Source organism: Rhinatrema bivittatum, chromosome 3, assembly GCF_901001135.1.
Source record: "Rhinatrema bivittatum chromosome 3, aRhiBiv1.1, whole genome shotgun sequence".
NCBI classification, from domain to species: Eukaryota; Metazoa; Chordata; class Amphibia; order Gymnophiona; family Rhinatrematidae; genus Rhinatrema; species Rhinatrema bivittatum.
Genome location: NC_042617.1, coordinates 326,801,567 through 326,824,869, shown reverse-complemented (window position 1 = coordinate 326,824,869; position 23,303 = coordinate 326,801,567). Strand labels below are relative to the sequence as shown.

The window sequence follows — 23,303 nt, the reverse complement described above, 5'->3', positions numbered from 1 at the left end:
GCTAAACCCTTCTTCAGACCATCCTGTAGAAAAGTAAGGATATCCGCTATCACTGCACGACGAGGCTCAACGTGGGCGGTCGCGCACCAGGAGTCAAATACTTTCCCCACCCCGGCATAAGCAAGTGTGGTAGAAGGTCTCCGCGCGCGAAGCAAGGTAGAAATAACCGGTTCCGAATAACCTTTCTTTCTCAACCGCCTCCGTTCATAAGCCAAGCCGCCAGACAAAAGCGATCCGCCAGATCGAAAAATACTGGTCCTTGACAAAGAAGGTTCGGAAGGTGGCTCAACCGTAAGGGCCCGTCCCTGGCGAGATTGACTAGGTCCGCAAACCATGGTCTTCTTGGCCACTCGGGAGCCACTAGAATCACTGGACCTTGATGGGATTCTAGACGTCGTAACACCTTGCCGACTAAGGGCCAGGGGGGAAACACATAGAGTAGGGTGTGACAAGGCCATGGAATCGCTAGCGCGTCCGCCCCCTCCGATCCGTGTTCTCGCCTCCGGCTGAAGAAACGCGCTGCCTTGGCGTTTAGCCGGGTTGCCATCAGGTCTAGTCGCGGCACTCCCCATCGCCGGGTGATGAGACTCATTGCCTGGTCCGAGAGCTCCCACTCCCCGGGATCCAAGTACTGACGACTGAGATAATCCGCTTGGACGTTGTCTACGCCTGCGATGCGAGTAGCCGCGATGCGAGCCAGGTAGCGTTCTGCCCAGGTCATTAACAAAGATGCTTCGACCGCCACCTGCTGACTTTTCGTGCCGCCCTGGCGATTGATATACGCTACCGTGGTTGCGTTGTCTGTCAGGACTCGAACTGCCCGACCCCGTACCATCGGCAGAAGTTGACGCAAGGCTAGGCGTACCGCCCTGGTTTTCAGACGATTGATGGACCAAGAAGCTTGACGAGGGGTCCACGACCCTTGCGCCGCTCGCGATTGACAGACTGCTCCCCAGCCGGTCAGACTGGCATCCGTCGTCACTATGACCCAAGGGGGGGGGGGGCTCGAGGTCCACTCCTTGTAAAAGATTGTCCTAAGCTGGACCGCGCTCGGATTTCTGGTCCCAGCGAGAAAGAAGAGCCCTTTGCAACGGCCGCATGTGAGCAAAAGCCCAGGGCATCATCTCCAGAGTAGACACCATATGTCCAATGACTTGCAAATAATCCCAGGCCGTGGGCAACGTGAGATCCAGAAGTCTCTGTACCTGAAACATCAGATGCTCCATTCCCTGCCGAGTCAGGAATACCTTGCCTACCAAGGTATCGAAACGTGCTCCCAAAAATTCCAACCGTTGACTCGGGAGCAGCTGGCTCTTTGCAAAGTTGACCACCCAGCCTAGCGACTGCAGTTGCTGTATCACCAGCTGGACTGCCCGGTTGCACTCGCTCTCCGATTTCGCCCGGATGAGCCAATCGTCCAGGTAGGGATGCACCAATATTCCTTGACGTCGCAGGAAGGCCGCGACTACCACAAGCACTTTGGTAAACACCCTCGGAGCCGTTGCTAGGCCGAATGGAAGGGCGCAAAACTGGTAGTGTTCGCCCAACACCATGAATCTCAGAAATCTCTGATGACGTTCCCGGATTCCGATGTGGAGATATGCCTCGGCTAGATCCAAAGAAGCCAAAAATTCTCCCTTGTGGACGGCCGCAATAACAGACCCTAGAGTTTCCATGCGAAACCGGGGAACGCGCAAGGCCTTGTTTACTCGCTTCAAATCCAGGATAGGACGGAACGTACCTTCCTTCTTTGGGACTAGGAAGTAAATGGAATAGCGGCCCGTCCTTACCTCGTCCGAGGAAAACGGGCAGCACTGCTCCTAGGGCCCGTAAGTGATTTACCGTTTGGGCTATAACCAGTTGCTTTTCTCGAGGCCCGCAAGGAGATATCATAAAAAAGTCCCGGAGGGGCCGAGCAAAGTCCAACTCGTAACCGTAACGCACCACGTCGAGGACCCATTGATCTGACGTGATTTTGACCCACTCCTCCCAAAACAGGGACAAACGACCTCCGATTCGGGGGAAGGAGGAATGGGTCAGCGCGCCTTCATTGCGAGGGTTTCCCGGCGGGCAATGGCTGGGAGGATCCCAATCGCTGCGGTCGCCTGCCTCGAAAGGAAGGAGACCACGATTGAGACCTCGGGCCTTGCTGTTTCTGGGAAAAAGAGCCACCCCTGCCGTAGTGAAATCTGCGCTGCCCCCGAAACCGGGATCGCGCATTCCCGAAAGGCCGAAACTGACGGGGCTTGTCTTCTGGTAATTTATATACCTTATTATCCCCCAGGTCTTTGATGAGCTGAGCCAATTTCCCACCGAACAATAACTTCCCTTTGAAGGGGAAGGCGGCTAGACGTGATTTAGAGGAGGCATCTGCCGACCATCGACGGAGCCAAAGTAACCGCCGAGCCGCGACTGCCGAAGACATAGTACGGGCAGAGGTTCTTAATAGATCATACAAGGCGTCCGCCGTTTAAGCAACCGCAGCTTCTACACAGTTAGCCTGCTCCGCCTCAGCCGGCGGAAGTTCCTGTGTGGTAAGCAATTGCTGAACCCAGCGGAGAGTGGCTCTCTGCACCATACTGCTACAAGCCGCTGCACGGACCCCCAGGGCCGCTATTTCAAAGATGCGCTTTAAAAGAACCCTCTAACTTTCTATCTTGGAGATCTTTCAAGGCTACTCCTCCAGTGACCGGAATGGTAGTATGCTTAACCACAGCGGTGACCGCCGAATCAACGGACGGAACCTTAAAGATCTCCAAAGAATCTGAGGGCAGGGGATACCACTTAATCATTGCCCTACTCCCGCGCAGCGATGCCTCTGGAACGTCCCATTCTTTAGAAACAAGCTGCACTACCTTGGGATGTAAGGGAAAAGTTTGAGGGGGGGGATCTCCAATTCCTTCAACACATGCAGGATGAGAAAGTTAAGCTCGTCCTTGCCAAATAAGCGCAACACTTTGGGGTCATCTCCCTCGAGGGACCCCTGTAGGTCCGAGACCTCCGGGCCTGCGCCATCCGGAGATTCCTGGGTAAAATCTTGGCCCTCCAGGCCACCCGTACCCCCGAAAGAGATATTTCCCGTTCCTACTGGAGCCACAGCTTTTCCAGGGAGCTCAGGCTTACATGGGATAGGAGACACCCTAGGGACCTTCACGGTAGGGGGCTCATCTGGCTCCCAGCCTGCCTCTGCCTCCAAGAATGCCTGGTGCATTAAAAGCACAAACTTTGATGAGAAAGGCACCCTCCGTTTAGTTGAGCCTGAAGGGGGAGGGGCTGGAGGAGCAGCTTCCGACCCACAGCGTGGGTTTAAGGCAGGCGGCGAGAGAGGAGAGAGAGCCTCCTCATCTGACGCTGAACCCTCATTTTGCCGCGCTGTCAAAATGGCCGCCGGCTCCCTCACACAGGGAGGCGGGGCTGACGACCGCGCGGCAGCCAGTCTCCCCTGTCGCGCCGAAGACGACTGCAAAGTGCCGCTGCGGGCAGCGCTCGGCCCCAGGGAGGGTCCCTCGCCCCGGAATGCAACGGGAGCAGAGACCCTCCCTGGAGAGTCGCGCCCCTGCCCTACCACAGGCCGTACAGGCCGAAGATCGCAGCATGCCGAGACCGGGACAGAAGACACGCCGAAGGTAAGAGTTCGCACAGCCCCAGAAAAGCGCGCCAAACAGCAGCTCGAGAAATCGCCGGGTGACTCAAAATTCACCCCCTCCGGAGTCCCTGGTAAGCGCGGCAGGCTAGGGTTTTAAAATAGGGCACTGCCTGCAACCAGCAGGCCTTACGTGTCCGCGAAGGTTCAAATTTACAAATTTTTTTTTTTTTTTTTTTTTTGTAAAATGAAAAAACCCTCTTCAGCTTATGCTGGCAAAGATACCCCTAAAGAGGGGAGGGGGGAGGGTGACCGGCCCACCGGTAAGCTCTCCCCCGATAGCAAAGGGACACTTAATCCGGGTAAACAGGGAGAGCGAAGCTCTCCACGCCTGCCTGAAACCCCTTAGAGCACTGCTGTTAACTTAATAAATCCAAAAATCTTTTTTTTTTTTTTTTTTAAACTAGGGAAACCCCAGTTGATCTAGACAGTTTTGACAGTTTGGTCAGAAAAAGAGAAGAAAAGACCTAAAAGAAAATTTTTGTCAGGACAAACCGCAGGTTATGTCTCTCATCTGCTGGAGTCAGAGGAAATACTGAAGGACGGCAGGTGGCGCACCAGTATATCTGGGAGGTGCTTTCAGTTTTCTCTGACTCCATCTGCTGGAGGGGAGACATAACCCAGCAGTCTGGACTGATCCTGGTACGTACAGGGAACTCAGTATTGCACTGAAATAGTGAAATACCACTTTGATCACTACAAAACTAAATACAACTTCTAAACAGTCCAAGGATACTGGCTTTTTAGATGCTTACACATTGCTAGATCCTCAGTGCTTGCAGTAACATGGCATACTCTAACAAATGTGAATGTGAGGATGAAACTCACATTCAATCTCTACAATCACTTGACATCCAATTGCGTGTGTCAAACTTTCATATTAATGCTGGTTCCCTATAAGAAAGAGTAATCTCCCTCACTATGGGGACGATGTAATAAGACCTTCGGCAAAACAGGTGCTAGTTATGAGCGCGGGTTTTGATTGCTGTGCGCGGCTGAAGCTGCTGCTTCCGTGGGATGTAAAATGGAGAAATTACTTACCTGATAATTTTGTTTTCCTTAGTGTAGACAGATGGACTCAGGACCAGTGGGTTATGTGCTCTTCTGCTAGCAGATGGGAGACTGAGTCAGATTTCAAAGCTGACGTCACCCTAGATATACCCCTGCAGTGACCTCAGCTCTTCAGTATTCTCTTCGAAAAGCCATTCAGGATATATATTTGCTTAAATAACTTGATTAAAAACTGATTAACTTGACTGAACTGATTGAACTGATTTCAAAAACTGGAGACCGCCAGTGCACTCAACCATTAACGCTGACACCGGACAACTGTGGGTGTCTGAACTAGGGGTAGGCAATGGCTTACCCATATTTGCTTAATCTCGAGGTTCGCTTCCTGAGGTCTTCCTTCTCTGGGGCAGCCGTGGGTGGGATGCTGAGTCCATCTGTCTACACTAAGGAAAACAAAATTATCAGGTAAGTAATTTCTCCATTTCCTAGCGTGTAGCCAGACGGACTCAGGACCAGTGTGATTATACAAAAGCTACTCCCAGATAGGGCAGGAGGCTGCCTGTGGCCCACTTAATATTGCTCTTGCGAAGGCTGCGTCTTCTCGGGCTTGAACATCCAGGCAGTAGAATCTGGAGAAGTGTGTAGGGAGGACCACGTCACCACCCGACAGATCTCGGTGGGCGACAGCAGCTTGGTTTCTGCCCAAGATACTGCCTGGGCCCTAGTAGAATGAGCCTTAGCCTGTAGGGGTAATGGCTTTCCTGCCTCTATGTAGGCCGCCTTGATTACTTCCTTGATTCAGTGAGCTATGGTCGCCCACGAGGCCGCTTCTCCTTGATTCTTCCCGTTGTGGAGAACGAACAAGCGATCAATTTTGCACACCTGTTCCGATCTTTCTAGGTATCGCACTAGGAGTCTGCTGATATTTAGATGGCGAAGAAGGCGCGAGCCTTTCAAGTCCTTATGTTCATCCGGAGATGGCAGGGGGATGGCTTGGTTCAAGTGAAACTCAGAAACCACTTTCGGTAGAAAAAAGGGGACAGTAAGCAGCTGTATGGTTCCAGGAGTGAACCTAAGGAACGGTTCCCGGCAGGATAGTGCCTGTAGTTCGGAGATACAACGAGCTGAACATATTGCCACTAGGAATACAGTCTTCAATGTTAAGAGGCGTAGTGACAGACCACGTGTTGGTCTGAAAGAAGCCCCCGCTAGGAAGTCTAATACCAGACTGAGGTTCCATAGAGGCACTGGCCACTTTAGGGGTGGCTGAAGTTGCTTAACCCCTTTTAGGAAACGGGAAAAATCCAGATGAGGTGATAGACTGATTCCGTTCACTTCAGCTCTGAAGCAGGAGGGTGCTTGGACCATGGGGGAGTTGAGTGACAACCCCTTCTGTAGGAACTCCAGAATCATGGGGGATCATGGCCGCCTGCGGGAGTATTCTGTGGTCCTCGCACCAGGCTTTGAATATTCTCCAGATCTGTATGTATGCCAGAGATGTTGAGAACTTGCGTGCGGAGCAGGGTGTCAATCAAGGCCTTTGAGTAACCATGCTTCTTCAGGCGAGTCCTCTCAAGGGCCAGACCCATAAGAGAGAATCGAGATGGATCTTCGTGAAGAATCGGGCCTTGCTGGAGAAGGTCCCTGTGTGGAGGTAGACACAGAGGGCTCCCCGCAAGGAGTCTTTGCATGTCCGCATACCATAGGCATCTTGGCTAATCTGGGCCACTAGTACAACTAGTCCCCTTTGGTGTTCTATCTTGCCGATGACCTTGCCCAGTAGTGGCCGTTGGGGGGGGGAGGGGGGTGGCGTACAAATAGGTCTTCCTCTGGCCAGGTCTGGACGAGAGCGTCGATCTCTTGGGAGTGTGGCTCTCGTCTGTGGCTGAAGAACCTGGGGACTTGGGCACTGAGAGAGGTGGTCAGCAGGTCCATGGCTGGGAGTCCCCAGCGATTTACTATCAGTTAGAAGGCTGTGGTAGACAGCGTCCAGTCCCCCGGGTCCAGGCTCTCTTTGCTGAGGAAATCTGCTAAGATGTTGTCTTTTCCTGCAATGTGGAAGGCTGAGATCCCTTGTAGGTTTATCTCTGCCCATGCCATGAGAGGGTCTATCTCCAGAGACACCAGCTAGCTCCTGGTTCCTCCCTGGCGGTTGATGTACACAACCGTTGTAGCATTGTCAGACATTACTCGAATCGCTTTGCCTCGTAGTCTGTGGCTGAATCGCAGGCACACCAGTCTGACTGGTTTATGTTCCATCCCGCCTCTTCCTTGTTCTATCCCCACCCTCGCAGGCTCGCATCCGTGGTGAGCACGATCTAGTTAGGTGGGGATAGGCTTACACCTCTGCTTAGGTAGTCTTCCTGTAGCCACCAATGAAGCTGAGAACGTACCTCTGCTGGTAGTTGGAGGCGAATTGAGTTGTCCTGGGACAGTGGGTTCCAGCGTAACAGTAAGGAGCATTGGAGTGGTCGCATGTGGGCCCTTGCTCACAGAATGACCTCCAGGATTGATGCCATGAGCCCGAGGACTTGAAGATAGTCCCATACCTTGAGGCATGCATTGGTCAATCAATCATAATTGTTCCATCAGTTTCCTTCTCCTCGGGGAAGGGAGGAAGACTTTGTTCTGTTTGGTGTCGAAACAGGCCCCCAGGTACTCTAGAGACTGAGAGGTTTGCAGACTGCTCTTGACCGTGTTCAAGACGCAGCAGAGTTCCTGCAGTAGGTTCTCGACTCTGCTGGTCATCTGCCGGCTCTCTTCTGAAGACTTTGCCCTGCTCAGCCAATCGTCCAAGTAAGGGTGTACCAAGATCCCTTCCTTCCTCAGTATTGCCGCCACAACCACCATAATTTTGGAGAATGTTCTGGGGGCGGTTGCTAGGTCGAAGGGTAGCACTCGGAACTGGTAATGGTGACCCAGTTTCGCAAAGCGTAGAAAATGCTGGTGATCTTGATGGACTGGAATGTGAAGGTAGGCTTCAGAGAGGTCCAGGGAGGTTAGAAACTCTCCCGATTGTACTACCATTATTATGGAGCAAAGAGCCTCCATGCGGAAGTGTAGTATCCGCAGATGACGGTTGACGTTCTTGAGATCCAAAATGGGTCGGAATGATCCTTCTTTCTTGGGAACAATAAAATAGGTGGAATAGTGCCCCATATTTTGTTGGGGCATAGGAACCAGAGTTATTGCCTTCAGACTGAGTAGTCTTGTCAAAATGGCTTCCACTGCCAGTCTCTTGGTGTGGAAGTGGCAGGGTGGCCTCAAATTTTTCCCGAGGGATGCTGCGGAACTCCAGAGAGTAACCTTCGCAAATGATGTTTACTACCCATTTGTCAGACATGATCTCGACCCATCGTTGATAGAAGAGGGAAAGTCAACCCCCTATTTCCTCTTCCTGTGGATGGGTCATCCCATTCTCATTGGGGAGTACGGCCGGAGCCTGCCCTGGGCTGTTCTTCTCTTGGTTTTCAGTTCCGAAAGGGCTGAGATCTTCCTGAGGGATAAGGTTACTGGAACTGCGAGTTCCTGTAGGGGCGAAAGCGTTGAGAGCCCCTGCCCCTAGTTCTTCTGGGGGAAGGGCACTGGGATCTTTTACCCCGTCTTCCGGTAGCTGAGGTACTGGAGATTCGCCTCACTTGCTGGCTAACGTCTCCAATTCGCTTCCGAATAAAAGAGATCCTTTAAAGGGCATTATTGTGAGATTCACTTTAGAGGTCGAGTCAGCAGACCAATTCCGCAACCATAACTGTCTTCTGGCCGTCACTACCGAGGCAATTCCTTTGGCTGAGGAATGCACCAGATCTGAGCTTGTGTCCGTCAGGAAGGCTGCTGCAGGTTCAATCGTTTCACCGGTATATGTTCCTGCGTTGTTTGCCTCTCTCTCGAGGAGCAAACAGGAACGTGCCACCAGAGCGCAGTAGGACGCAATCTGCAGCGTCACTGCTGTTGCAAGGCCTGCTTAAGGATGGATTCTAATCGTCTATCCTGAGTATCCTTCAATGCAGCCCCCTCCCTCAACGAGAATGGTTGTTCGCTTTGAGACGGCACAGACCATGGTGTCTACTTTTGGAAAACGCAGGCGTTCCTTGGTTGCTGGTTCCAGAGGATACAAGGCTTCCAAGGCTCGACCTCCTTTAAAGCTGGCCTCCGGAGCATCCCACTCCAGGTCAATCAATTCCTGGATGGCTTCCATCATTGGGAAGTAGCATGAGGCTTTACGAAGGGACATCAAGATGGGGTTCTTCTTTGGTTCCGCCATAGGGTCCATGCCTGGGATCTCCACAGTCTTCAGAGGCTGGGAAACAAGGGCTGGTAATTCATCCCTGAGGTTCCAGGCCTGGAGGGATTTCTCCTTCCAGAGAGCCACCATCATCTGAGGTATCCGGGTCCCCGTCCGGGAAATTCTTGGTTAGGTGAGGCATGTCTCGAGGCATCCGAACAGGGCCGGGAGGATCCTGTGCTTCCGGCAGGGGTTGAACCCAGGCTGCAGCCGGGTCTGATTGTGCCTGAATGAAGGCTTGCAGCCCCGAGAAAAATTCTAGCCAGGAGAAGGTCCCTGGGTCCATGTTAACCCCAGGGGGAGTCGGAGTAGGGGCTCCTGAGGTGCCCTCTTGTGGAGATGCCATCTCAGAGTTGCATAGATTCGGGGTGCTATCATAATGTAGTAGTTCCAGACCCATCCTCAGATGGTGAGGGACCAGGCTTTGGTTCCCCCTGGGCTTCTTCGCAATGACGACACAGGCAGGACTCCAGTTCAGGCTGTGCGGCTCTGATGTGGCAGGCTGAGCAAAGAGAGTGCCTTCTGGGCTTCTTGGACGCCGGTGCCATTGCCTCTGTATATAGTTGCACAGATAATGTGCTGTAATATGCACGCAGTTGTGTGTGTGAGCATTGTGCGTGCGTGTAATTTTGTGCGCGGCAATGCGTGTAGATAAGCGCGCGGTTGTGCGTTCGGTTGTGCGCATGTCTATGTTAGAGGAGCACAAGTTGGGCGCATTAACCGTCCGGCCTGCCCCGTGTGTACCGACGGCCGAGAAGGGAAGATAGCGCCGAAGGACTCCACGTGGCTAGATCCCCTGCACCAGACCGGGGACTAGCCCAATCAAGGCTGCTCAACCCGATCGGTGCTCCCTTCTACCTGGCCAGGTGAGGAAACTGAGTCAGTTCGGCAATCCGAGCCCTGGAGAACTTAAGTTAAAGTTCCCTGCTTACCTGGTCTTGGTGCTTATCGTCGTGTGCAGGAATGGTCTTCCAGCTTCAGGGGGGAGAGGGCTTTACCTTCCCCGTCGCGCTCGGATGCGCATCCGCTGCCTTTCAGCCGCTCTAGGCCTAAGTACACACCGGAAGCGGGCTAACGGACCAAGGCTCTCCTCTGAGGGACATCGGAGATCTCCTCAGGAATTCTCAACTGGGGGAGGGACCCTTAGGTATCACCGCAGGAGAGCGGAGCTTGATCCTCTTTACGGTAAAATATTTTTCTTCTTCTTTGCTGTAATTTCCTAACACTGTGCTAGTGTGTGGGGTAGTGTCCGCATCTGCTAGGAGACGGAGAGATACTCCCACACTTATTTTCCCATACTTAGCTGTTTCACCAACCACCAAGTTTAGGGCCCTTGTTGGTAACTGCTTGATTCAAATTTCCTGCCACCCCCTGCCTTTGATGCAGAGAGTAATGTTGGAATTGCATCAAAGGTGATCATAAGACTTAATAGTTAAGGGTAGCAACCGCCACATCAAGCAAGTTACCCAATGCTTGTTTACCTAGATGGCACAGATCAATGCCTTGTTGGATGTTGTCAATGTAAATCCTCTTTTCTACATTTCCCCCTGCCATTGAAACAGAGAGCAATGCTGGATATGCATTCAAAGTGAAGTATCAGGCTTAATTGGTTTAGGGTAGTAACCGCCGCAATAAGCAAGCTACCCCCATGCTTATTTGTTTACCCAGACTGTGTAGTTCAGTCCTTGTTGGTTATTGCCTGAATGCAATTCTTCTTTTCCACATTTTCCCTTGCCGTTGAAGCAGAGAGCAATGTTTGAGTTGCATTAACTGTGTGAAGGCTTATTGAGTAAGGGTAGTAATCACCAGGTAGTAGCCTCCATTCCAGCAAGCTACCCCCATGGCTCTTCTCTTCATTCCCATCCTCTAGCCTTTATGGATCCATAGTGTTTATCCCATGCCCCTTTGAAATCCTTCACAGTTTTAAGTCTTCACCACTTCCTCCAGAATGGCATTCCAGGCATCCACCACCCTCTCCGTGAAGAAATACTTCCTGACACTGGTTCTGAGTCTTCCGCCCTGGAGTTTGAAATTGTGATCCCTAGTTCTACTGATTTTTTTCCAACGGAAAAGGTTTGTTGTTGACCATGAATCATTAAAACCTTTCAAGTCACTGCAGGGGTATATCTAGGGTGACATCAGCTTTGAAATCTGACTCAGTCTCCCATATGCTAGCAGAAGAGCACATAACCCACTGGTCCTGAGTCCATCGGGCTACACGCTAGGAAAAAACAAATTATGCAAATGATTTGCGTGCAGAAATCCGCGCATATACGGGAAAATGCACGTACTAAGCGCGGTAAGGACCTATGTAATAAGTGGCCGCATCCGTGCTCAAAACCCACACCAATAATCTGCACATAAAAGCAAGCAAGCGGGTCTCCCTATTATAAGTGAAAGTATGACCGTGGAAAGTAATTTTAATATTTCCAATAACTGTGCTGCAGAAAACATGGCAAATTTATTTATTTATTTATTTATTTATTTTTAATTTTTATATACCGAGGTTCTTATAGAGACTATAAATCACTCCGGTTTACATATAACGATAAACTGCCCAACATAGATAAGGGGGCTTTACATAGAACAGTGGTACATATAGAACATTATAACTGGATGACAATTTAACATAATGATAATAAATAATATAGAATAGTTTTACTGGTAATTAATAAAATTATGTAATATAAACTATATAATTTAAATATTTAACTTGGATATAGTGACATATTAACCATGCCAAATATAAATAATAAGATAAAATGAATTTTGAACTTAGAAATTGTAGTCCAGTTGCGGAAGAAAATATAAATAAGATTAATTTTTAGAACTCAAAGATTGTTGTCCAGTTGCAGAGTCCTGAAGGTAGGACTTGGTATGGTGACCATAATTAGGGGATACTTCTTATTTGGAAGACTTTCCGTCTTGGTAGGATTGTGAGTCTGGGAAGGCTTGTTGGAAAAGAAGAGTCTTTAGCCTTTTTTTGAACTCTTGATGATTGGGTTCAAGTCTTAGATTTGGGGGGAGCATGTTCCACTGGTGGGGGCCTACTAAGGATAGCGCTCTTTTGCTCAGAGATGATTTTACTTGTTGGGCATGCAGTGATCCTTTGTAAGCGCTTCTGATAGGTCTGGAAGATGTGTGCGGTTGGAGTTGAAAGCTTAACGTGATGGGAGCTATTTTGTTTGTCGCTTTGTGGATGATTGTGAGTACCTTATAGAGTATCCTTTGTTTAATGGGAAGCCAATGTAGATTACTAAGGATTGGGGTGATGTGATCTTTTTTGTTAGTGCTTGTTAGAATTCTGGCAGCAGAATTCTGTACCATCTGTAATGGTTTGATCGTGTTGTTGGGTAGACCTAGTAGCAGGGCGTTGCAATAGTCGAGCTTTGAAAATATTATGGATTGAAGTACTAGCCTGAAGTCAGAGAAATAAAGGAGGGGTTTAAGTTTTTTGAGGACTTGCAGTTTGTAAAAGCAGTCCTTCGTGGTATTGTTTACGAACTTTTTTAGGTTAAGATGATTGTCAAGCCATGCTCCAAGGTTTCTGACGTCCGGTGAGAACATGTTATTAGCGTTTGGTAGAGAGAAGCTAGAAGAGATTGTGAGTGGATCCTGAGAGACAATGAGCATTTCAGTTTTATTGGCATTCAATACTAGGTTGAGGCTTGAGAGTAATTCCTTGATGGGCTGAAGGCATTCGTTCCAGTAAGTGATGGTTTTTTGAAGGGATTCTGTAATCGGGAGAAGGATTTGAATGTCGTCTGCATAGAGGTAATGGGTAAGCTTGAGGTTTGAGAGGAGGTGGCAGAGAGGGAGGAGGTAGATATTGAATAGGGTGGGAGAAAGTGAGGATCCTTGCGGGACTCCTTGCTCTGTAAGGATTGGATGCGATTCTTTGTTGTTTATCCTTACTTTGTAGAATCTGTTGCTTAGGAAGGAGTGAAACCATTTGAGAGCTGTGCCTTTGATCCCTATATTAGTTAGTTGGTCTATAAGTGTAGTATGTTTTACCGTATCAAACGCCGCAGAAAGATCAAGTAGAACCAGCAGGTAAGATTGTTTTTTCTCCAGGTTCACGAGGATGGTATCAGTGAGCGATAATAAGAGAGATTCGGTGTTTAGTCGTTTTCGGAAGCCATATTGAGCTGGGGATAGAATGTTATGATCTTCCAGATATTCTGACAGTTGCTTGTTGACAATTTTTTCCATCAGTTTGGCGATGAGTGGTAAGTTTGCAATCGGTCGGAAGTTAGCTGGGTCTGATGGAGAAGCATTTGGTTTCTTCAGTAACGGTTTCAGGATTGCCAATTTTAACTGGTTAGGAACTGAGCCTTGAGACAGGGATGTGTTGATAATTTCTGCTATTGGTTTTGAGATGGTGTTTGGTATGGCAATGAGGAGATTTGTTGGTAATGGGTCTGATGGGTGTGAGGATGGTTTTAGTTTTTTGAGTGTATTTTCGATCTCCAGTGAAGAAGTGAGCTCGAATGAGTCCAAGCTTGTGTTTTGTTGCGGCACTGTTGTTAGATGGTGTGTTAAGGTGGGGCTATTGGATGTAATTGAATGGGTAAGTTTAGTGATTTTTGTCTTGAAGTAGTTGGCTAGCTCGTTAGCTTTGTTGAGCGCTTGGTGGTCTGGGATCGTGAGAGGAGATGGTTTGGTTAGAGAGGAGACGTAAGAAAAAAGGGCCTTTGAGTCGAAAATGAAGTTGTGTATTTTTTTTGCATAGAATTCTTTCTTTGTTCTAAGGATAGTATTCCTGTAGGAGTTGAGGTGGGATTTGTAGATGGTTAGTGTCAAAGTGGATGAGTTTTTTCTCCAGCTTTGCTCTTTTTTTCTAAGAGATTGTTTGAGGGCTTTAAGTTCGGCTGTAAACCAAGGTTTTCTATTGTCTAATGTAGGTTGTATGGTTTTAGTTGTGGTTGGGCAGATTTTATCTGCAATTTTATTGTTAATATTGATCCAAGAGGTGGTAGCAGTTGTTGCGTCTGTGAGGTCAAGTTGATTTAAAGCTTCGGACATCTTTTCACTGAGTATGTCTAGAGAGCAAGGTTTCCTGAATTGGATGGTGGATTTGGTAGTGATTTGAGGTGGAGGTTTGTTGATCCTAAGGGTTGTGTGGATGACTCTGTGGTCTGACCATGGAACTGGTAAACAAGTGGGGTTGGTGTAAATGTTGAAGAGTTCATTAATAAAGATGAGGTCCAAAGTGTGGCCTGCCTTGTGGGTAGGACTGTTGATAATTTGAGCGAAGCCCAAGTGGTTGAGTGAGGAAAGAAAGGTTTGGCAGTTGATAGATTGTGGAGTAGCGTCTACATGTAAATTAAAGTCTCCGAGGATTATAGTAGGTTTTTCAGTGTTTATGTGTTTAGCTATAAGTTCGATCAGTGGGGAGGGATCCAGTTCTAGGGTACCTGGTGGGGCGTAGACTAAGGCTATTTGGATTTGATCCGATTTAAAGAGGGAGAATTCTAGTTTGGTGGAGGCGTTGGTAAGTTGTAAAGTTATATTAAGTCCTTTTTTTGCTGCAAGGAGGAGTCCCCCACCTCTTTTTTTGGGTCTGGGGACAGAAAATAAGTCATAAGATTGAATGGGCAGTTGATTTGTAAGTACAGTATCTGTGTGTTTTAGCCATGTCTCTGTAATTGCACAGATATCTGGGTTGACTTCTATGAGATAGTCACTGAGGATGTCCATTTTTTTGGAAAGAGACTGAGCATTGAATAGAGTTAATGTAAATAAAGAGAGTCCTAAGATTTGTGTTATAGGTGATATCATTATTGGTAAAAGCCTTTGCTGTCGTGCGATGTGATGAATTGCAGGTTTTGTGTGCTTTCTGAGGTTATGCCAGATTTTGGGTATGGTGCAGAGGTGCATTGTTGTGGTTCAGTTGGTTGGGGGCAAAGTTACGATATTGAAGAAGCTGGGCTAAGTATTGGTGAGGTTGACTGAATGCTGGACTGAATGCTGGAAAAATGCTGAGTGAGAGCTGGAGAGGCTGACTGAATGCTGGAGAGGCTGACTGAATGCCGGAGAGGCTGGATGAATGCCGGAGAGGCTGGGTGAGTGCCGGAGAGGCTGGATGAATGTTGGAGAGGCTGGATGAATGCTGGAGAGGCTGGAGGCTGGATGAATGCTGGAGAGGCTGGATGAATGCTGGAGAGGCTGGATGAGTGCTGGAGAGGCTGGATGAATGTTGGAGAGGCTGGATGAATGCTGGATGAATGCTGGAGAGGCTGGATGAATGCTGGAGAGGCTGGAGGCTGGGTGAATGCCGGAGAGGCTGGATGAATGCCGGAGAGGCTGGATGAGTGCTGGAGAGGCTGGATGAATGTTGGAGAGGCTGGATGAATGCTGGATGAATGCTGGAGAGGCTGGATGAATGCTGGAGAGGCTGGAGGCTGGATGAATGCTGGAGAGGCTGGATGAATGCTGGAGAGGCTGGAGGCTGGATGAATGCTGGGGAGGCTGGATGAATGCTGGAGAGGCTGGATGAATGTTGGAGAGGCTGGATGAATGCTGGATGAATGCTGGAGAGGCTGGATGAATGCTGGAGAGGCTGGATGAATGCTGGATGAATGCTGGAGAGGCTGGATGAATGCTGGATGAATGCTGGAGAGGCTGGATGAATGCTGGAGAGGCTGGATGAATGCTGGAGAGGCTGGATGAATGCTGGAGAGGCTGGATGAGTGCTGGAGAGTCTGATTACATGCTGGAGCTGCTTGTGAGTGTTGGAAAGTCTGTTATGTGTATGGGCCCTGGAGAATGAGGTTGCTGGACAAATGGTTGGATAACGTTGATGTAGCGTGCTTCGGTAGTGTAGGTTGGGTTGTGTGGCAGAGTCGTTTAGCATAGGTGGTTTCTTGTTGTGCTCAGGTTCACACGAAGTGCTGAGTGCTGGAGAGTCTGATTACATGCTGGAGCTGCTTGTGAGTGTTGGAAAGTCTGTTATGTGTATGGGCCCTGGAGAATGAGGTTGCTGGACAAATGGTTGGATAACGTTGATGTAGCGTGCTTCGGTAGTGTAGGTTGGGTTGTGTGGCAGAGTCGTTTAGCATAGGTGGTTTCTTGTTGTGCTCAGGTTCACACGAAGGGGCACACAAAGGGGCAAGCGCGACGCACGGCGCGCGACGCCTAGCTGGGTGGGATTTAAAGCTCTGCTGAGCTTTAACTGGTTGGCTAGCTATATTATTTATGGGCGGGTCTTAGCGTGTGTCCCTGCTTTTTTAATTTTATAGTTTGTCTTTTTATATCTTTTCGTTGAGTTGTGTCCGCCGGATTGGGCCTCGGCGCGCGCGGCTGGCGTTGGGGTCCCCCGGGTGGGGAGGCCGAGCACTGACCTGACCTTCCCCCGGTGGGGCTCCGGCGCCGGTCGCGCAGGTCTTCGGTCGCCGCGTGTAGCAGGAGGAAAAGGAGGTAATGGCGCCTGCAGTCGGGATTTAAAGCCCTGTCGGGCTTTCTCTGGTTGGCTGGTAAGTTGTTGATTTGGGCGGGCCTTAGCGCTTTACCTCGTGGTGTCCGCCGGATTGGGCCTCGGCGCGCGCGGCTGGCGTTGGGGTCCCCCGGGTGGGGAGGCCGAGCACTGACCTGACCTTCCCCCGGTGGGGCTCCGGCGCCGGTCGCGCAGGTCTTCGGTCGCCGCGTGTAGCAGCGGTTGCATGCTAATTCAACCAACACAGCTAATTCAACCAACACAGCAGTGAGATAGGTGCTCAGTTTGTATGTAAGTTAATTAACAATCTTGCCACTCTTCTGGCCACGTATCTACCCATCCTGGGAAGCGCCTACCTAAGCTGGCTGCTCGGAGGCTGAGAAAAGCGCTTAGCTAAGCTGGCCATAGGCACTCAGCTAGGCGTTTATCAGGCTGCTCTTGTTCTGTTCGTGGCAGAAAAATCTATATGATCGGGCACCCAGAAAGGCGCCTAGCTTACCTTGCCGCTCTGGCGCTCAGCTAGGAGCTTAGTTGCTCACAAATCTGTACAATTGGGCACCAGAAAAGCGCCTAGCTAAGCCGGCCACTCGGATGCTGAGATAGGCACTCAGTTAAGTGGTTTTCAGGATGCTCAGATGCGACATAGAGCCCCCCCCCCCCAAGTCGGCTGTGACACTTAACTCGTGCCCTGACCGTGGGGGCAAAAAACCCGCATTAAAAAACCCGCACTAGCATTAGCGCGGCTCCCTGCATTGCCTATGATTAGCTAATTGCCTCTTTGCATGCAGTTAGCATGCATTCGCTCAGGAAAAACCACGGGTCTGTGAGCGCATTTGTATGCGCTTTTTTCCCCGCACACAAACCCTTATTACATTCCTGAGTAGGGATTTGCGCGGAAAAATACAACATTTGCGCACAAACCCGCGGCAGCTTCGGCGTACCTTATTACATCGGCCCCTGTGTGTCAAAAACCTAAGCAAAACACACCAGACACATATATCCAGGGGAGAGTAAAATCAACAGAAGCACAGCCATGAAACTGAATTTATAATATTGGGGATGCAGCTACCATGATGGAAAAGGGACTCCCAAAGTGCAGGACCCAGGGTGGATGCCCGGTTGCCCTCCCTACTCCAACTAAGGACAGCCCTACATACATCACCAATAAAGATCACAGACCAATGTCTGCATCATTAACATTTAAATGGGAGATCTGAGTGCAAATCCTGCTTCTCACACTGACCCTTGCACAGGCCACTATGTCCCATTAACTCAGTGTAAGCTCTTCAGAGCAAGGGTTGTTTGTACGGCATACTGGTTTAGCGCATCATACAAATGACAAAATATAAAGTAAACAGGAATCTTGCTCTTTGTGCACATAACTGGAATAAAATCAGGGAGACTGCAAAGAAGTGTTTCAAGTAGACCCATGCATTTTGCCAGTTATCTGTTACTAGCACAATATTTTTATTTGTAAATTAATGACTGTCCTACTGTACTCAGAATAACCCAAGCAGCTCTGAAGGCGGCTGCAGTTAGTGCTTCAAAACTCCTTGCCCCAGCTTACAGCCTCATCATCCTTGCCGTGCTTCTCATCCAGTTCTCGGTCTGAATCCCTGTCGCTCCCGTCCTCTTTGTCACTCTGCGAGTCCCTGTTCATTTCTTCTTCCTCAGAGTCACTGCCTTTGTCAGAAGCATCTTCCTCTTCCTCCTTCACTACAACCTCCTGCATGAAAAACAAAATATATTTAACAGATAAATATTGCATAAAACCCACCATTTTATCAATGCTTTTATTCCCCGTGATCACAGCATGGTTTTGAAAGGAGTTTACCATGCATCTAATAGCACATTAACACTTCAGAGAACACTCTAAATGCCCAAGGTGCTGCATCTGCGGAACTATGAACCAGAATTCCTTCCTGTAGCATTAACAGAGAACTAAGCACACAGAAACAAATAAAATAACACCTTCATTTCCATTTCATAGACTTCAAAATACAAACATTTCTGAAACTGATTTCCAACTATACACGTTCACCATCAAGTGGATTCTTCAAACTAGAAACTTGCTTATGCTTTCACTCGTCTTTCCTCCCTTGGCCAACATCCTCCTACTTCAGCCAACACTATCCTTTTCATTTGCAAAGAATCCACTCCCAAACTCCATCCATCAGTGGCAGGAGTGCATTCAGATGCTGCCGCTCGCTCTAATACAGACTAGCTATTCTAACACCTTCAGCATGTGCAAAAACTGCAGGTTGCACTTCCTCTTGCTGCTGATCTCATTGCACATGCTCAAGGTGCTAGTATGGGTTTGTCTGTATTTGAGTGGGTGGCAGCAGCTGAACCTGCTCCTGTGGTGGCTCCTACTGCAGCTGAGAAGTGGATGTAACCTACTCCTTGTCCTGGACACAAATAACCTGCACTGCTTCTTGCTGCCATGTGCCACATAAAATTTAGCCACAATTTGGGGACTCCTGCTACAGGACCCTAAGCTGATCACTGGCATTCCTTCACTTCTTTGTGGCTATGGACCTTCTGTGCTTATCCTTTCCCTTCATTACTTCCATAAGCCCATTCTATGCATGAAACAATCTCTCCATGAAGAAATATTTTGTCACTTCAGATTTTATCCCCTTTGAGCCTTGTATCAAGACCTCTTGTCTACATCATCTCTGCTAGAAAAGGTTTGCTTTTAGTGTAATATTTATATCTGAGGTATATGAATGTCTATCAGATTCCCCCCTCTTTTCTCTAAGATATACATGCCTAGGTCTTTAAGTACAGATCCTGCACTATCTTAGCAAATCTTTTCTGGACCAACTCAACTACCCTTTCAGAGGTACGGCTTCATGAATTGGACACAATATTCTAGATGAAGTCTCAATGGCCTATACAGAGATATTTCTTTAAAAGATTTATATCCCACCTCTTCAAAGTTCGAGGCAGGTTACATAATGTCATCTCATTTTTTCTGTTTATGTCTTCATGCATGGTGCACCCTAGAATTCTACTTGCAGCTACTGCCTTGTCATACATTTTCACTATTTTGAGATTCATCACTGCCCTTTGAGATATGACCAACTCTCTCTCCTGATTGCTGGACAACAGTATCTCACCCTCCACATCACGTATTAGTTCCTTGGATTTCTGCACTCAAAATGTATGCCCCTGCACTTTTCTATATTCAATCTTATTTGCCAGTATCAAACCCATTTGTCAAGCTTACTTAGATCACTCATTTTGTCTGGAGATCAAATATAGTATCACTTCAAAAGGATGGGAACAAGGAGGAAGTGAAAAAATGTAGACTTGTTGGGTTTAACATACATGGTAGACATGATAATGGCACTACTGAAGGATAATGACTAATGCAATGCCTTGAAGCCAATGGATTACAAGATCATTGGCACATTTTCCCTTTGTGAAACCATGTTGTTTAACCAAATTGATTTCTTTGCTGAAGTGACCAAAGCAGTAGGCCACAAAGGTATAGTGGCTGTGGGTTATCAGGATTTCAATAAGCCTTTGATACTGTTCCACTCAAAAGAAAAGCAAGTAAACTAGCCAATGTGGAAGATGGAAGAAAAATTATAAACTAGGTGAGAAGTTGGTTGAGCTACAGGACTCTAAAAGTGGTAGCCAATAGAGTTAACTCTGGTAAAAGGAAAGTGATCAGCACAGTGCCACAAACATCAGTGCTGCTCCTCTTTGGGGTCTTTATAATTAACAATGTGGAAGGATTAGAAGGGAAAACATTATTTGCAGATGATATGAAAGCTTACAATAGAATAGACATGCCAGAAGGGATAGATAAGGTGAAAGATGATGTAAAACATTTGGGAACAATGATCAAGCATAGCAACTATATTTTATTTAAAAAACAAATTGCATTTAGGATACAGAAATCCAAGGGTCAAATATTTTTTGGTGTGGTGAAGAACTAGCAAGTTATCTGAAAAAACAAAACAAAACAAAACCTGGGGGTCAAAATCTCTGATGACCTCAAAGTAGAAAGTCAGTGTGACAAAGCAATTGGGAAAGCTAATAGTATACTTGAGTACATAAAGAAAGCAATTTTATAACAGCCTGCCTATACTGAACCAAGGCATTCAGGACTTGTGACCTCTTCTGCCTTCTCTAGTTGTAAAACCAAGGCACCTTCACACTCCTGTCCATCGCCATCAGGTCCAACAGAGGGAGCCCCCCATCTGGCCACAACCAGATCAAACGCCTTCACAGACAACAACCACTTGATGGGCTTGACCATACTTGCAGCTGAGAAAGTCAGCTTGAATGGTCTCCACTCCTGCAATATGAGAGAGATTATCTGCAGATTCAATTCTGTCTACTGAATCAGCAAATCCATTTCTTCTGATATTTGAGGGCTCTTGGTGCCCCCCTTGATGATTCACATCACTGTCGGTGCAATGTCAGATATAACTGACAGCTTGACCCCCCAAAGACAGACAGAAAAAACTTTGAAGAGCTAACCAAATTGTCCTGGTTTCCAGTCAATTGATGATCCACTTTGGCTCTACCCTCCATAGTCTATCAGTAAAATGTCCCAGACAATGAACACCCCCCCCCCCCCCCACCCCTTACTGGAGAGACTGACATCTGTTGTCACTACAATTCAAGCTTGAGGCTCAAGTTCCACTCTGTCCTTCAAATTTCTACATATCAACCACCATTCCAGATTCACTTTGACTTGATCTGGCACCAACAGCCATCTGGAATAATCCTGAGACTGGGGGACCCAACTGGATAGCAAGGCTCTCTGAAGGGGACATATATGCACCCTCACTTGGGACATCAGGTCCAATGCTGCTGCCATGGAGCCCAGAAGCTGCAAATAATTCCATACCGTTGGGTCCTTTATGGACATAGGCGAGTGAACTTGCTAGTGCAGCTTCTGAATCTATAACTGCGTTAAGCAAACCAGAAATATGCTTGTGTCGAAAAAGGCTCCCAGATACTCCAGGGGCTGGAAGGACAGAAAGACGGGACTCTCCCTCATTCTTACCTGTGCCTACTGAAGGATTTCATGGACAGACACTGCTGTGATATCCTTTGGGGATTCCACAAACTGGAGTATGTCAATTATCTTTACTCTGGATTCTTCCTCATTTTGTAACAAGTTGAATGGCAACCACCATTATCTTAACAAAGAACAGCGAAGTAGAAGTCATCCAGGGAACATTCTCTTTCCTTGTGGAGAAGAGGAACTCAAGGGGAAGTCCCATTAACCCCTCCTAATCGTAGAAGTCCTCATATCAACCTTGTTAAATGTTAAATGTAACTTTGCTTTTCCTGTTCAATTTACTATTTATTACTGTTTTTGTTACAATTCTCCTGTTCGATGTAAACCGATCTGATATGGTCCCCTAACTATGAAGGTCGGTATAGAAAAGTGTTAAACAAAATAAATAAATACATAAATACCCAAAGCTGTATCCCGCAGGAGTATTCAGAGCCCAACTAGTACTTCAGGTGTCAACAAGAAAGGGGCTAGACTTCCATATGCAAAGATTCCAAAACATCTATCATGGGAATCCATGACAGACACAAACCTCTCACACAGGAGACACTTTTCAAAGCAGTTGGTTTTCTTCTCCTTCAGGAGCACTGGATGAAATATTAAGCCAGTAAAATCAAATAAATCAATTGTTGGCAAAAACTGTGATTGATGCCACCTTGGTGTCCTGGTACTGGTGCACCATGCAGACACCCAAAAAGGAGAAAACAAAAAAAAATCCAAACTTACGTAAAGGTGACTACAGGGGTGGGAGAAGATTATAGGGCCCCAATCAGAATGATTCCTGCATGCCTGGGAAGCAAAGAAATTCCCTGTCAGCAGGAGAAAGAGAACCAATGGGTTCCATGGAAAAGATGAGACTGAAGAGACCCCATGTGGATGCATGGTGGTATAGCAGCTGCATATGCTCAGCGGGATATGCTCAAAGCTTCTAGAAACTGAAATCAAATGTCTGTGCCAAGCTTCATCTGATAAGGCCACCCATGTGCAAGACCTGCCATGCTGCTTTTCATGAAGAAAGGTGAGACATGATATGAACATTAAAAATGTAGCAGGCTTAAATAAATACTAAAAAGAAGCATTTTTCATAGACAGAAAAGCTCAAGCATAAGGGGTTGTTAGATGAAGTTGAATGAAGGAAAAGAAATAGAAAAAGAAAAGAAAAAAAGACCAAAAAAATCACCAGAAACTGCAGGTGAATGCATCAGCCACCATCTGCTGGAGACAGAGAGTTACTGAGGAACTGCAGGTGGCACCAGTGCTTATCAAGCAGTGTCGGTTAAACTTTCTCTGTCTCCATCTGCTGGCATGGATGCATAAACCTAGGAGTCTGGAATGATACGGGTACGTATAGGGAAGGGGTTGTTAGATGAAGTTGAAGGAAGGAAGACTAAAAAGGAATATGAGATAATATATCCAGTCAGTCAGGATTGCAGGGTTAGCACCTCTACCATCTGCTGGAAGTAGAGAAATACTGAGGGACTGCAGGTGGCACTCTCATATATCAGAGCCCAAAGTTTTGTTCTCTACCTCCATCTGCTGGTAGGGATGAATAAAACCCACTTGTCTGGACTGATCTGGGTATGTTCAGGAAAATACTTTTATTTACTGACTGGTAGACACCCGGAAAGGACTTCCTACAGAGGTGACAGCAATCAAAAAAGAGTGGCTGGATACAAGCATGCATGAGACAGGCACAAGGGGACCTCCGTGCGAGAGGAGAGGACAACAGATTAAATAAGACCTGTGACAGACAGCACAATAGGTAGATACAAATGGGCAGACTGGGTGAACCAGTTTGTTTTCTTCTGTTGATATGTTCAATGTTTTTACTCCCTCAGGAGTGTCCAACTCTGCTTAAATTTTATATCTGTAAAAAGACAAAATATTT

At 47.8% G+C, this 23,303-nt stretch overlaps 1 protein-coding gene across 2 annotated transcripts in view; it reads right to left on the bottom strand.

Annotated features, from left to right (window-relative positions):
- SEC63 (SEC63 homolog, protein translocation regulator) overlaps positions 1-23,303 on the bottom strand; it is a 261,114-nt gene that overhangs the window by 75,776 nt on the left and 162,035 nt on the right. For both annotated transcript variants that reach the window (XM_029595314.1, XM_029595313.1), the window contains exon 17: positions 17,939-18,097. In XM_029595314.1, coding sequence (XP_029451174.1) covers positions 17,939-18,097 — 159 coding nt within the window. The remainder of the gene's footprint in view (positions 1-17,938; positions 18,098-23,303) is intronic.